The 15,729-nt window shown below is 39.9% G+C and overlaps 3 protein-coding genes across 10 annotated transcripts in view; all 3 read right to left on the reverse strand.

The window, feature by feature from the left end:
- wnt10b (wingless-type MMTV integration site family, member 10b) overlaps positions 1–8,354 on the reverse strand; it is a 25,424-nt gene extending 17,070 nt beyond the window's left edge. Inside the window, exons 1-3 of one of the 4 annotated variants that reach the window (XM_025901744.1) lie at positions 2,944–3,100; positions 2,153–2,629; positions 1,237–1,911 (exon numbers count right to left, since the gene is read on the reverse strand). Coding sequence is in view for 1 of the 4 variants with exons in the window: in XM_005478064.4 (XP_005478121.1) it covers positions 8,234–8,243 (10 nt within the window). In the remaining 3 variants the exon portion in view is untranslated. Of the gene's footprint in view, positions 1–1,236; positions 1,912–2,152; positions 3,101–8,233 lie in introns of those variants that run through there. The other 3 variants (XM_005478066.3, XM_005478065.4, XM_005478064.4) reach the window with 3 other exon arrangements.
- ikzf4 (IKAROS family zinc finger 4) lies at positions 6,391–13,352 on the reverse strand. Of its 5 annotated transcripts, none has more exons than XM_013273191.3 (8): positions 13,124–13,352; positions 11,536–11,590; positions 11,330–11,437; positions 10,914–11,216; positions 10,619–10,786; positions 9,614–9,766; positions 9,333–9,464; positions 6,391–9,084 (listed from the first exon to the last, which is right to left on the reverse strand). In XM_013273191.3, exons 1-8 carry the CDS (start codon positions 13,193–13,195, stop codon positions 8,264–8,266), a joined length of 1,812 nt encoding a protein of 603 aa, XP_013128645.1. In that variant the 5' UTR covers positions 13,196–13,352; the 3' UTR covers positions 6,391–8,263. The 5 variants fall into 5 exon arrangements, with proteins under 5 accessions (XP_013128645.1, XP_013128648.1, XP_013128647.1 ...); XM_013273194.3 differs by having other exon boundaries at positions 13,087–13,235; XM_013273193.3 differs by having other exon boundaries at positions 13,057–13,235.
- A 271-nt stretch (positions 13,353–13,623) lies between these two features.
- dnajc22 (DnaJ (Hsp40) homolog, subfamily C, member 22) lies at positions 13,624–15,717 on the reverse strand. The gene is made up of 4 exons (XM_003448247.5): positions 15,597–15,717; positions 14,527–15,133; positions 14,116–14,408; positions 13,624–14,029 (listed from the first exon to the last, which is right to left on the reverse strand). Exons 2-4 carry the CDS (start codon positions 15,074–15,076, stop codon positions 13,853–13,855), a joined length of 1,020 nt encoding a protein of 339 aa, XP_003448295.1. The 5' UTR covers positions 15,077–15,133; positions 15,597–15,717; the 3' UTR covers positions 13,624–13,852.
- Between the last annotated feature and the right edge of the window lie 12 nt (positions 15,718–15,729).

Consider the following 15,729-nt stretch of genomic DNA (forward strand, 5'->3'; position numbering starts at 1 on the left):
CTTTTAAATGCATATCATTTTATTGCTGATTGTAACGTGTAGGCCGGCTATTTGGTTTAGAGACATTAAATATCGCATCTTCGTGACATGCAATACCCAAGGTGCAAATTTAAATGAAGATAATTGCGCTTTAAATGTCATCGTTTGGCATGAAAGGACCCTGAACCAACAACGCTGTCTTGAAGAGGTGAATATTGAAAGAATAATTACACCCTGAGAACACCTGAATGTGACCTTGCTTGACACTCATCTGCTCCATAAACACATTCTTAGCATAAGTGAAATGGCACAATAAGAGCATTAATTAATACCACATGCATCTTGTCGCCTGTTGAGGGTACAGCTGCAGTGAGGAGCTTCTCTGAGCAGCAAGCATGTGGGAAGACACTTTTGCTTTACTTGGCGCTAGTCGCATTGTTTTCTGGCATCTGGATCTTTTAGAACACAAATGGGTGTGTTAACTTGATAGAATAATGATTCTGATTTTGATAGGCTACCAGCTACCCATCTTTCTTGCAAACAGATGATTCTGATCATAAATCTTCTGGGATAGAAACAGCTTTGTTTGACAGCAGCTTGATTCACTTTTTAGAAGATGGATGACTTATGAAAACCTGCAAGTCAGGTGAATTGCACGCTGTTTTCCCTACACACTAGCCTAAGTTTAAATCTGTGCAAGTGTACTTCCATGGAGTCCTTGGAAAATAAATGTTAAAGGCACATAAAGGAAGATAAACATATCCGCCTGAAGAAACTGAACCAGTACTCTTGACCTATCGTGTCTCTGAGGTGATTCTGTGGATAGGATGCTCTATGATAGTAACAAAATAAAAGAAAAAAAAACTTGATGGTTTTCTTATGATTTGTTCAACGTGAATGCACAGATGTCAAATGTGACTGCTGATCACATCCTGGGTCAGAATACATGTCTGAACTAGTCTTTGAAATGAACTTCTGCACTGAGGCACAATGTGAGAAAGCTACGAATAACATGTCTTTCTGCATGTCTTTTTTAAAACAAATTTTTTTAGTGCTGTGTTTACATAGGTCATCTGTTATGACGAATGCCTTAAGACAGTACCCTTAAGGAACAAAAACCATTCTAATCATATCAGCATCAACGAGCTGTGCTGACCTGGAAATTGAAAAATGCTGCCATCTAGTGACGACATTTCCAAATTACAAGCTTTAATTTGGTTTGTTCAATTAACTTGATAATATTCTGTATAAACTCACCTGACACTTAAACTTGCTGGTACCAGGTTGGAGCCCCTTTAACCTTTAGAACTACCTTGGTTCTTCACAGCATAGATTCAACACTGGACAACTAAAGGCATTTTGCCCACGTTGACTTGATAGCATCATTTCAATGAAGCTGTCACCGACAAGATGCTGAAAGAGATTTGCTGCACATGCATGTTGGCAATCTCCTGTTCCACCACATCGCAAAGATGCGCTACTGAACGTAGATCTGGTGACTCTAAAGCGTATTTGAGTACAGTGAGATGATTTGAACTTCACATCTTATCCTACTTGAAGCAGCAATCAGAATGTGGGTACAGTGTGGCCATAAAGGGATGGACATAGCAACAACAGAGTCAGCAACAATACTCAGGTAAGCTACTAAGAAAATATCCCCACACCATTACACCATCTCCAACCTGAACAGGTGATACAAGGCAGTCTGATTTCATGTTGTTTACAAATTATGACCCTACCAACCAAATGCTGCAGCAGAAATCAAAGCTCATCAAGATTTTTCCAATCTTCTACCGTCCAATTTTGGCAGGTCCGTGTGAATTGTAGTCTCAGTTTCCTGTTCTTAGCTGACATGAGAGGCACATAGTGTGGTCTTCTGCTGCTGTAGCCCATCTACTTCAAGGACTGACTTTTGCATTCAGAGATGCTCTTCTGCATAGATAGATAGATAGAAAGATACTTAATTTATCCTAAAATTAATTTTTGGATAAATTGGATAATCTACAATAAAAATAAGATTACAGTGTGAGGTAGTGCAGAATTTTATATATAACAGTGAACAATCTAGCAAGGACTGCTTGGATTTTTAGTGCAAATGGTCATCATAAATAATAATACTCTATAAATCTCAGAAAGAGAACCAGGAAGTTTTGATACAGAAAGGTGTGTTCACCTGTCACAACAAGGTCACCTGTTGTACAGCTTCACAGAGAACAGGAGGACTGGTTCTCTGAAGAATTCTTAATGGCAGCCAGGAAACATAAATCTGAGAGAGAGTAAGCTGCTGCCTCAGTAATGTGGAATGGAGTGGGTGTGGTGTGATGGAGAGCAGTTTGTTCAGTGACCTTCTGTCTCTCGCTGACTCAAACACCCCCAGATTCTGGTCAGTTATGGTTCCAGTCTTGTTGATTAGTTTTTTCATCTGCTGGCATCTCTGGCACTGATGCTGCACCCACAGCAGCGAAATACTCACTACCACAGACTGGTGGAAGATCTCCAGTATCTTGTTTCATGCATTGAGCCTCCCCAGAAAATAGAGTCTGGTCATCCTCTTCTTGTACACAGCATCACGGCTGGTCCTCCAGTCCACGTTGTCATTCAATGAACTCCCAAATACCTGTAGCTGTCCACTGTTTCCACCTCGTCAACCCTGTTTTTAATGGGCTTAGTCACATTTTTTCCTCCAGGGAGTCAACCACCATCTCTTTCATCTTACAGACATTCAGAAGGAGGTGATTTCATTCAGGAGACTGTCTCTATAGTGCTAACCAACTTAACCACAAAAGTGATAATTAATGGGTATTAAGTTAGCTATTAGCTAACAGAACAGTCTCCAAAATGTCTTTACGACTGTGAAAAGAGCAGGCTAAAACAGACAAAGTGAAAACGTTAATAAATCAGTAGGATGACTTATTCAGCTGTAAACCATTCATATCTATTAAAAGAGGGGTTGTTAATTTAAACCTGAATTGCCCGAAGCTCCTTCTACTTGGAGAACTGCTACAGTCTGCACTAGCCGGTTATGCTAAGGTAAGCTAGTAACTTTCCTGGAAGCAGCTTTAAAACACAAAATGTCATCCCAAGTAGATCAGGTTTTTTGCAGATAGTTAACACAAACTGTCTGCAAGGTATCTCCAAAATGAGCTCACTCTGAGATCAGATCAGTTTTATAGCTCCACTGTCAAACAATAACAATAAAAGTAACAAAAATAAAGGTCTGACTAATTAATATTCGCATTTATATTAATTAATTAGTCATCGTAATGTTAACACAGATTAATAATGTGTCTAAATTATATATATATATTATATAAATAATGCAATAAAAATGACGGAAATGCAATAAACAGCCGTAGTGATTTACTGGAAGTGTGTAAGGTGGGTAAAAACGTGATAAATAACCATAATAGAGAATCAAATGACAGTGCTGACTGAAAACTTCCTGTTGAAGACAGGTGGCATTTCTTTGTAAATTCACTATAAGGCAGAGTACTCGCTCAAGTATTGTAAGCAGAGTGTTTTCTCAGAATTGTACTGCACACCACAGATATAAGATGTTTTTCAAGTAATTTTCCATAAAGAGCTTGTGCACTGATGCACGGAAGCATTTTTGATTAAATCAAAACCATTTTAAAGGCATTCAAAATACTGCGCTTGGTTAGTGGACATGATGATGTAGTATTTATCTTTTCCATTTAAAAGCTGAAGATTACAAAACTAATGAGAGGAGAACTAAGAAGTGGTTTTGAACTGCACATGCAGTCAAGGGTTAAAGTGACTGAACACTCCACCTGTCAATAATGACACTCTACAATCTTCTTCAACATAACAACTGCCTTCATCTGAGACTTTATGGGTGCAATGACATTTGCCTTTTTGTTGTTGTTCTGCTTTTATAGCAATATCCCTCAGTATATAGAGAGCTTTGCAGTTTTTATATAAAATAATAACTTATATTAACTCGTATAACTTAATCAGTACACATCAGAGCATAATCTATTTAAGTTAAAAGATAACTTACCAACAATAAGTTCAAATCTTGTTTATTACTTTTAACATTAGTTTACAGAAAAAAATATATACAAAACATTAACCAAGGGATTATTTAATCCTTTGCACTTAAACATTTTTTGACACACATACTGATTGTTTGTGTCATGTTATTATTTGTATAGTTATAGTGTCGAGTTTGGCTTTTATTTAAGTAAAAATACTGTTTCAGTTGCACCTGGAATTTGTATGTGCGAGCAGCCAAAAGAGATTTTCCTTCTGCAAAGGACAGAAAAGGTTAAACTAACCTGAAACAGGAAAAGCAAAGAGCTGTGATATGGGCGCAAAGGTCACATGAGGAGAGAGCAGTAATGTTTAAGGTTATCCCTACTTAAACCTGCTGCAGGTGTGCTTCAGACAAAAAATACACTGCTTACCCTATGAAGGCAGAAAAAAACTGAAAAAAGTGCCATGTTTTGGATTTTAAATCTAAAATATTCAACTTTTTGTGTCATGTAGTAATATTAAAAACATGTATTTGAGGGTTAATCTACTCTGTAATGTACAATATAATGCACCTCCTGTGCTGCTAAACTAATAAAACATTACAATTATAATTACATAAATAAATTATTGTTCTTTCTATCCACACATTTTTGTAACACCTGTGTTATACAATTGTAAGTGATGCTCGTGTTTGATGCTGATTAAAATTGATCGTCCTTTACTTTACAATCCGAACAGACTTATTTGTCCTTCTTCCCAAATTTTGAATGTTAACACTCTTCATCAGAGCTTGTGGCTTCTTGCAAGATGTCATATTGTATATTCTGTCATTTTCATCAGTCATTCAATCAAGCTAAATGATCAGATTCCCTGCCAATAGTAGACCATTAAAATATTACCATTAGGCTAATACGTAGATGTTCTATTGTGTGAACTACAGCTGATAAAGTAAGAATTCAATATTTACTTTAGCTGTTAATGAAATTTTTTTTACTGTTTAGATTTTGTTTTATGCCGACAGTGATCGCAAAATCACATAAGCCTTTCCTGCATTAATAACTTTGTACATCATACAGATTACTAGAAGTAATTTCTGTGCTGTCTGTTGCCTAAAATTTAAAATGGACTGATGAAACTTGCTGCGCATATTGAAATACGTAAAGGCAGGTATGAAACCTATTTCAGTATAATTGTTACACGAATAATTCTACAGTTTCTCTTGATCAGTTAAAACAAGTGTGAGAGCAACGAAGTTCACCAAAAATGAGACTTTTTTTGAAAAGTCAGCTTAAGACGTGTCTGTTTACTCGAGCACGATGTGTTTGTAACCTGTTTGTACCAGTTCTGCTTAATGCATATTACATTTCTGCCTTTTCCGTTAATGTCGTAAATCCACTTTTATTTATCATGCATATCTTTTTTTTGCTTTAAATTAGAGCAGTTTTTTTGTATGTGTTCCCTGTTCTTTTGTTTTTTCTTTCATCTCCAATCGTCTTCTTTTTATTTGATTATTTCTCTGAAAAACACTCTGTGACTGTCTATGAGCGTTATAGAAATAATTATTGCGTGCATCCTTGGATAAATCTATAAAGCGACATCCTGTCAGTCACTGATAAAAATGTTTTTTTTGTTTTCTGTTGCATACTTCAGTTGCTCAATTCTAGTCTCCTAGCTTTTGTTCCAATGTGACACCATGAAACACTTCAAAAGCTGGCTTTTATTTTATTTATTTAGAAGCATATGATAAAATTTAGTGCGATATGAGAAATACGTTTAAACAACCCAAACTCGCTGTCACAACATAGCCCATTGTAGGGCAACTAGTTTTTAGCCCAGGTAGAGCAGACACTATATTTAACCTTTGGATCTGTTAAGTGATTGGAAATATTTAAGATCTACAACATCCAAACTCAGACATTGGAATGTCTTTGAAGAATGAAGGCATTTAGTTAAAGCTCAGAGGTTTTGCAAAACGACATCGACGTAGTTAAATTAGCCCCCCACACAAACACCCGTTAGAAATAATGAATTAAAGAATTCATATTACAATCTAATCGCAACAAACAATTCTGGAAAGCAACATTTCACCAGAGGATTGCCATTCACTCAAATGGTGAATACACGCCTCAGATTAACATTTAAACTGGTTAATACAAACCTAAATCGTGTCAAGTTAAATTGTATTGAAACCACACTGTACATATACGCTAAATGTATCGTATATGTCTAGTATAGTCTGATCTGAATTTGATTTGTATCCAAAAGAACACGGCTGTAATAGATAAAATATTAAACTCGCCACTAGACAGGATAACGTATATTTTTGCCATTTTGTAGTTCAAATCTGCATTTTACCGTTATTGTTCAAGATTAAAAAAGATATTCTTGAGAGGAAAAAAGAATGTAAAAATCCCATTTACAATAAATGTAACTTTATTGACAGTAAAAAGTTTTTTAGAATATCGAGGGGCGCGCATTTGTAACTGCAAGAACATCTTTGAAAGCAACATGACTTTTTTTTTTTTTAAATAATGAGGCAGTTGTACATCTTGAACTTTGAGGTAAAGTGTTTTGTCATGTTACATCATTCACAAAATATTGTATAACATTGAGTCCACACAAGGAGACAAAAACCCATGCCTCACTTTCACTTCTTGAAATTACTTCACATTTCAAAAATAATTCACAATTTAGGTAAAAGCAGAAAATGACAAGCACACATGCTATATTCCATTCACACGCACACACACGTTTCTCTACTTATCAAACCAAGTGCATTTTTAGATTTACTTTTTTTCTCAAACAGTTTCAAGTACATTTTGCTTGCTATTAAAGGAAATCAAGTTAAAACTATGAAGCAGCAAACCCACAATAACAAGTAAGAATACTGAGTTTGGTCTCATTCATGTTCCCAATATTAACATTGTCAGATAACTCACCATACTGTAGCAATAAGGTATTTGGGTGCTATAAAGAAGCAGGAGGTAACATTTCATGGACTTGAGGAATATGCTGGATAAGTTTTGGAATATAGCTGATTAAATACACCAAGGCTGAAACAAACAACACTAAATAGATAACCACAAGTGACAACTGAACATATCCAAAGTGATTCGTTGTTAATTAATTTTTAAATAATTTATTAACTCACTTATATTATGGAAACTGTCTAAAATCTCAGCTTCAACCGCTGAGTGCGAAACCACAAAAGGATGGTTTTAGTTGAACTGATATTTAATTATTAGTCACATGATGCAGCAAACTTGAGTGCAGACCGCTGTAGGACTCTGTAGAAGGCCGGCTTCGTTAGAAATATACTGGCGTTGCAAATTAGAGGACCAGTTATTGTGAGTAATATGCGATTTATCAGTGCAGTCGAACAATCAAGAAAAAAAAATTGTAAAGCCATCAAGTGCTTCAGCAAAGATGTTCATATATAAGCAGGGAACCTAAAAGTGCAATCCTGTATAGGTATAGCACCCTGGGCTATCTCAGTCGGGCTCTTAATGTACACTGCATGGCTCATGGTCTGATCTGCACCAGTCTTCTAAGGCTCACTTTAAAATCCAAAGCCAGCTACTTTTTAGCTATAACTCAGCCCTGAACTCCCATTTTTGAGTTCATTTCCTCTCCGAGTTTCCTTTGAGTTGACTCCACACACTGTTAAAACCATGCTGTAAACAATATGTATTCCTACAGCAGCGCACCACTGTAGGAGTTAAGGCAATCCCTTTCTGTGCTTTGTCTTTGACCAAAGCTCCTCCTGAACATAGAGGCACAAAGCTCTCAGTGCATATTAAGCGTACCTGACACAATTCACAAAATACCTTCCGCAGCAACAAAAATGAAGCTCTTAGTGCACGCTAAGCAATATATTTCTTAAAATGTACATGCCATGTTTTTCTTAACCGCATCTCCTAAAAGTGCTAACTACTTAAAATCACTTAGGAAAAGATGGCTAGTCAAGATTTTTGAGCACCAGACCCCCCCCTAATTTTTTTTTTTTTTCACTTAAGAGGAAATCCCCAAAGAAGGCACTTTTAAAGCAAAACCAGGGGTTTTGCAGTATGATTTGATATGGGAGTGCAATCAATCGTAATTTGTCTCTGCTAAACTTTGACTGGTGCAGTACTAAGTTTCTTCACTCGCGTCTGCCTTGGTACAATAAATTCTCTTACAATAAAATCACACAGGATTTAAAGCAACTGATCTGGTGCAGAACAAACGTGAGCCAACAACTTTATAGAGCAGCAGTCACCTCTCCTCATCCTGCCAGCGTCCCCTCTCCTCAGCCCACCTGGTGCTCTCCACGGCTGATGTGAGATGAGAACTCGTAGCGGTCCTGGCTGCGGTGGCCACAGATGTTGCACTCGAATGGCTGGCGGAAGCCGTGGCAGCCCATGTGGATGGTAAACATGACATGGTCCAGAAAGAGGATGCGGCAATGCCGACAGTGGAAGGAGCGCACCGGCCTGCCATCCCGGTCTAACACCTGCACAGTGTCCCTGGAAGAAATGGGTGAGCCAGGGCTCCTCTTTACTATGGTGGGGGGCACAGGACACGCTCTCTCCCACTCTGGGTCCAAGTCTTTGGCCTGGCTGGGGCTGGAAGTGGGATGGCTGCGGGGCAGTGCTGAGGTTTGGTAGTGGAGGTGGTGGTTGTTGGAGGTACTTGTCGGGGCAGCAGCCCTTGTGCTCTGCTCTTCTGCTGTGCTCTCTGTGTCTGTGGAGTCGGGGCAGCCGTTGGGTGAGGTGGTGTGACTGTGTGCTGTCGGCTGGTCATCGCGGCCTTCACCTGCCTCCCGTACAGCCAGGCCGAGAGACATTGGTGCCAGCCCACCTCCGCCATGGGCCCGAGGGCCATGAGGGGTGACATTGCTGCCGATGGAGCCCATGACTGTGCGGAGCTCGGACAGGAAGGTGGGATGGAGCTGAGACAGAGCAGGCAACTCGTGGTTCTCAACTTTAGCCCTGGCACAGTATAGCTGTGAACCGGCTAGCACAGCTGAGTCGCCAACAGACTGTGAAGTCATGAGGTCCCCCTCTTTTTCAGAGCCAGACGACAATTCGTAAGGTACTTCAGGTGGGTCAAGGTGCATGTGCTTTTCGCCTATAAAAAGAAGAAATATCGGTTGAAGCAAAGCGTCCCCTGAATTGTTAAAAAAATATTTGACCAGCTGTCTTGGCACAACTGAATCCCAGTGTCTCCATTTGGCACAAGGAGTTAAAACTGCTTAGCTCTTATGAAGCTAAAAATATATATCACTTGTACTTTAGAAATATAACAAAGATATCCAACAGAATAAGAATAGGCTTACTAATATATTTCTACTTCTACTTCACTCAAAAAAAACTCACCCAAAAACTTCTGTGGTGTTGACCTCTTACGTTTCGTGATGCTTATAGCCAGTCGATCCACAAACTGGATTTTGTCATTGGCTGGCTGGAGTGCAGGTTTAATAACTGTCTCCATCTTTACTGACGCTTCACCTACAAACAGAAAACATCAGTCAAACATTAATCTATTGCCAAATTATGTGTATAAATATGCTAAGCTGGCATTTACAATATGCATGAAGTCAGAAATTAGTTAGTTTTATGTGACAATAGTGAGTTTTATGTTATATGCCATGTATTACCTTGTGCTGTCTGTGTGTTGACAGCCGCCTGTTGGTCCAGACTCTTTTGATAAGTATGGCAGCGCTCCAGATGTTCCTCCAGTGTGCTTTGTTGCTTGTAGCTGCGGCTACAGTAGCTGCACTTGAAAGGTTTTCCCACCGTCGGAGAAGGAACTGTAATTCAAAGAAAAAAACATATTGATTTCATCTAGAATAGCTAATAAGTTGCCATAGCTGGTGGAACTTGTTGAATAAATATAGGGTTAATTGTTGTTTATTTATTTATAGTTGGGGGAATTTTTTTGAATGAAAAAAGGGTTTGGATTTCCCCCCTGACTAGCAATTCCTGAAACTGACCTATGTTACTTGACAGAAAAAAACGCCTAAACCTTTACCGCAAGGTTCCACCCTAGTAAGCTGTCGGAAAGACTGACGTCAATTCACTGAAATCCAGTTTGTAATCATCTTTTCTTCGAAAATGAACCTTTTGAGACCTGAGGAGTGCGACCAAGACCTGTACTGTAACAAGACTGTACTTGAACACCTGTGAATATCTGTTCAAGAGCACCAGCAGGATTTCCTGTTTTGATACTGTTAAATGTCATATTCTGTCATGTGTTTTACAGAAAACTCTCATAAAGACCTATTTCCTCTGAGATAGAAAGAAGGGGGAAATGGACCTTTCTAATAGAGCTCCACTTTTACTGCTTACCTCTGTTTCACACATTGCACGTGTTCACGCTATGGAATCGTATTACTTTGCAGCAACAATAACTAAACAAGTACATTTGTGAAAAAAATCTCTCCATGGACTGTATATGATGTGTTAGGTGCTGTTGTGTGGCTCTAAAAGCCCAGAGCTCTCAGCTGATTCTGGCTGTTCTCCATGTTATCCACCAGTGTTGTCTGGCCAGATTATGTATGTGGATTCCAAACTGTCCATATGTGATGTGAGTGTAGCAGTTGACAATCTGGCTCAAGTGTTAAAGAAGAATAATTTTGCTGTCTGGGAGGTCCCTCATTTACCTGCATGTGTGCGCAGATGTCCAGCCAGTGCATCTCTCCGACGGCAAGCGTAATTGCAAACGGGACATTTGAAAGGCTTCTCTCCTGAATGCAATTTAATGTGGCGCAACAGGTTTCCCTTCTGGGTGAAGGAAGCTCCACACTGGTTACACTGGAATGGTCGCTCCCCTGTGAACACATGGATGAAAGAGGATGTGAGAGGCAACTCATACTAGGCATTGCACTCAACTGATACGTGTCTTTCATTTATTTAAACCCTGCCTCGCTGGGGGGGTTTTCTTCTTTTTTTTCTTACCTGTGTGGCTACGCTTGTGCACCATCAGCACGTTAGGTCCAATGCAGATCATCCCGCACACCTCACACTGGAGCTTCCCATTGGGCAACCTGATAGGTCCTGGTGAAGCAGAATTTGGACTGGCCATCTCACTGTATATGCTTGCTCTGTCTCTTCCAGCCCCAGCGTACTCTGCAGTGGCTTCTTCCATGGGGTCTCCCCGGTCATTATTCCCGCCGTCGATCCTCACAGCCTCTTTGTTCTCCGGCTGTGGAGCACCTGATGACTCGTTATCACTGCACAACTCAACCTTGATGGAGTTTGCTTTGTAAAGAGAGAAGGAGAGGAAGAGATATATATTTACTTACTTATGTAACATGAAAAAGGTATTCTATACAACCGTATGGCTGCAATGTAACAAAGGAATGATAACTAACCACTAAGGGAGCGGTGTGGTGAGGACTGCTGGCTGTTTGGAGATCTCGCAGAAGGGCCCTGCAGCCCACCATAAAAATCCTGTTCTGTTGATGATTCTCCTCCATTACCTGAAATACAAATATGCCCATGTTATTAAAGTAAACATGAAAGTCTGTAGACAGCACACACCAGCGTACAGTAGTTTTTCCTTTATATCTACAATTACCTTGTGTGTATGAGCGTCCATTGCAGTCATCAGCATTCATTCTCTCACCAGATGCCTACAGAAATACAGTTTAAAGGCAGACTGTAAATACTATGGCTTGCCATTCATAGTTATAATTTCTGAATCAAACAAACTGAAATCACACTCCTGTAAAAACACTGTATCACACCTTGGATAATTGTATAAAATGTACTTTTACACAACAGCCTGTTGCTTCAAGAATATGGTTCAAAAATAAATAAAAAAATGTATGCTTTCTCTAATAAGTTCACTTAAAAAAAATTACAAAGTATTATAGTAAACTTGAGGTCTCCCCTACGACGTCTGTATCCTTTCGATTCTTCTCCACCAAGCAAATGACTATGAGAGGCTCCACATTTATGCCCAAGAGAGCGGAAGGAGGAGTTAAAGCTTGCAGAGGTAGAGAGGATAGCTGCCGCAGCTTTAACTATGAGGCATTCCAGTGTGCCACTACAACAAAACTATGTGCCTGATTTGATACTAACAGTGCACTGTATGTATATTATATTACATTACAAAGTTGAAGTTATATTGCATTATGCTGTATTACATTGCATTATGTATGAGATACAACATAGTTACAATATTATTTTTTATTGATGGATCAAGTTTGTCAATTATTATTATTATTATTATTATGGAATAGGCTGAATTTACTGTAGACTATGACAGGCCTCCATAAAACGATTATTACACAGCAAATAAAGTGAGGTATGCAGACTACACCAAGACCAGACTACACAGGCGTTGCTGAGTTACAGCGTCTTCAGACATACAGTAGCCTGTGCTCACTGTCATTGACCAGAATAGGCGATGCTTTACGATGAACACAATTTCAAAGACGAGATAAGCAAAAGCACAAGACGTTCAAGACGTTCAAGGCTGCACCTTTTGCTCAAATGGATGACAGCAGTGGACAGAGGAGACTTTGGAGTGATCGTGGAGGGGGGGGGGGGGCGGAGACAACACATCACAGAAAAAAAAAAAAATTAATATCCTGTCATTGGCCGCGCATGGGGAGCAACAGGCGCTGATGCAGCCGGGAGACGCGCCAGTCACACCAGGGCAAGGCGATTAAAAAATAAAAAATAAATAAAAGAAAAAGAATGAAAGAAAAAAATAAGGGACGCGCACCATTGCCGCCCCTTGCTTGACAAACCTTCCTGCCCCAACCCGAGCGACTATGTGCAACAAAACATATACCTGCATTTACAAATAACTGCCATGGCTCTCCACACGCAGGGTAGCTACTTGTTTTAGCTGCTCGCTGGATTTGCTTAGTTCTGACAACAATCGGCTCGCGGACGGTCGAGACACAACGGCAATTTGTTGCAAGAGTTGCGATTGTCCACATCGTCCGCATAAACGCGGCTGTCATCCAACACTGAGCACGTCAAAACTGGCCTGGGCTATACAATGTTTCTCATGAGCCGTTGCTATGGCACCCGACCACACGACAAATGGCATTCACCCTACCAACTACTAAAAAACATGCCGTACCTCCAAATTACCACCGATGGATGGTCTTACCAAGAGCCGCAGTGGAGTCCACGAGCCTCTTCCTTACCTGGCGACCGATCGGTGTTTTCCTTTTAATTGTCTGAATAGCTGTTTGTTTTCCCAGGCGGCGCGACAGCATCTCCGGGATTTTTTCTTTTTTTTTCTTTCTTTTTTTTCTTTTTTTTTTTCTTTTTTTTTTTTTACCTGGGAATCGGAATCCCAAACAACTTCCGGGCCCATGCTGGGATACAGACCAAATAATTTTACAACAGAGTTCCTGATTCGGTGATTGCCGAATGCATCGATGCGTGTCTTCTTTGCAGACAGGTGGTCATAATGAGGGTGAAATGTGTGCTTTTAGATCATGTCGGACTCTGCACAGCAAATTGCTGCTGCGCATGAATATATTTTGTCAAATACTTGCTGCAATACGGTCAGTGACCCTGAAATGTTTAATAAAAAACAAAAAAAATGGCATATGTAAATATACAGTGCGCCTGTATAAACAGTACATGTACATGCGTCTTACAGAAAGCAAGCAGATATTAAAATAAAAGCAGGTGAAAATTGTTATCATGAGATGGTTTACGATTACACTTCATCTTTAGCCCCAGGAGGTGGCAGCAAACTGCTGCTTGGGCCAGACTTTTAAATAATGGACTGGACAGCTGTGAAACACAGTCTATATGTGTTATAAACTACAAAGTACAAGTGTCTGTGCGTGCCCTTGATTTATTTTTCATGAACAATAAAAAATAATGACAACGCAAGCAAGCCCTTAATGAATAAAAGGCAACTACTTGAATCGATTGGGCCTATGCCAACGTAGAAGGACCTCATAAGCCTCCTGGAGCTTCACAAATATTTCCTCAGCATCCTTGCTGGGGTTGTGATCTGGATGCCACTTCTTGGCCAGTTCCCTATAACTTCGGGATATCTCCTCAAGAGAGGCCTCTGCTCCTAGAGACAATATCTGCAACATAAATAAGGTAAATCCAGATGAAATGGGCAAAATGGCAAGCAGAAAATGTAGAACTATTTACAGCATGCATTTCTTACCTTCAGTGCCTCTTTTTCTCTCTCAGTGTATTCTTTGAGCAGTATTTCTAGCACCTTCCTCCAGGCCTCTTCATAGTACCCTCCTCCAGTAAGCACACACAATATCCGATATGGCGTTAAAAGAAGGTACTCCAACACACTTCTGAGCCAAGGCAGGAACCAGAAAATATCCAGCAGTGCTGCTATAGAGTCAGACAGATAGTACAGGGTGGCTGTGGTGTTGTGGAAAATACAGTAAGCCAGCGGTGCAGAGAAGGCCAGCCAACCTAGACCGATCCTATAAAGCCGTGGACCTGAGGTTGGAACAAAAAAAAAAAATGTAACTTCAGGAAGCCACTTAAAACAGAATGATTATTATCAACGTGCATAGTGAAATCATCCAATCATCTCAGATTGGTGAAACCAGCCCACCTAATTTCTGTTTGCTCCCAGGTGTCCGTGGAGGTTTGAACGTGCGGTGCTTTGCAGCAGTGACGCTGGCAGCCAAGCTTATAGGAAGAGGAGATAATGTGCTGCCATAGAATAGCAGGGAGGTTGCGAGACAAGAAGTCAAAGTCTTTTGGAGATCGGAGGTCTGCTGGCCAACATTGGACACCAGATGCACCCCTGCACCCACACATAAAGGCAACACAATCAAGTAGAAGAAACTGAGGGAGTTCAGCCCTATCATGGCCACAGTGCCAAAGTAGACTCCAACACACACCTGTCCTGCAAATCTGACAGGACTCACAGGTGGAGGGGTTGAGGTGGGAGGCCTTTTTCTTTCTTTATTTCCTTCTTGATTGGCCTCACTAACATAAGCAGGGATTCGTATAAATTCCCTGACCCACCCAAATCCAAATCCTCCTAGTGTTAGCATCCATAGCAGAGCATGGGTGTCTCTCCCTAAGTACAAATGGTGAAGGCCCAAAGGCCCACCTACTGCCCACAGGGTGTAGGCAACAATTATACTTTTTACCATGAGGCCTCAGTAGATTACCTCCTGTATAGGTGAATATTAGTCATCCTTGATACATACCTGCAATAGAGTAACAAAAAGTGTTAGTCTTACCTCCAAACCTCCATCAGTGTTTTATAATTATTATATTTTCATCAAATAATTAAAACGGAAATGTACAGCTTATATTTTATTGGCTTTGAATCTTTAATCCCATGCGCTTACATCGCCTGCTAACATTTTATTTATTTATTTAGTTTCATAACTATACTGTGTTACACCCTCCTCTGTGATCTGTCTGTTGGTCTTTGCCAGGACACTCAGATTTTTAATCTCTGCTATCTACTTCCCCGGTTAAATAATATATTATATAAGGGGGATTTATCTTAGCTCATGCTGGGTATTGTTAGTTTTACTCAACTCATTATGTGATCCAAAACATGGCATTTTTGACAAAGAGTGCAACTATCTTTTCTGATAGATCGAAGATATTTGCTGTTCTTATACAACCAAATTGTATTTTAAAAAAGAGTAGGTTACTTACTGAGCCCATAATTTCAAATCCTTATCCAGAGAAATCCTTTTCTACTGCTTTCCGTAGTTGAAGTTGCTGCATGTTGTTGCAATAGTTGGACTTTGGATCATGACAATGGGATTGCGCAACGGCCTCAGGGCAT

This window comes from Oreochromis niloticus, linkage group LG20 (genome assembly GCF_001858045.2).
Source record: "Oreochromis niloticus isolate F11D_XX linkage group LG20, O_niloticus_UMD_NMBU, whole genome shotgun sequence".
Taxonomy (NCBI): domain Eukaryota; kingdom Metazoa; phylum Chordata; class Actinopteri; order Cichliformes; family Cichlidae; genus Oreochromis; species Oreochromis niloticus.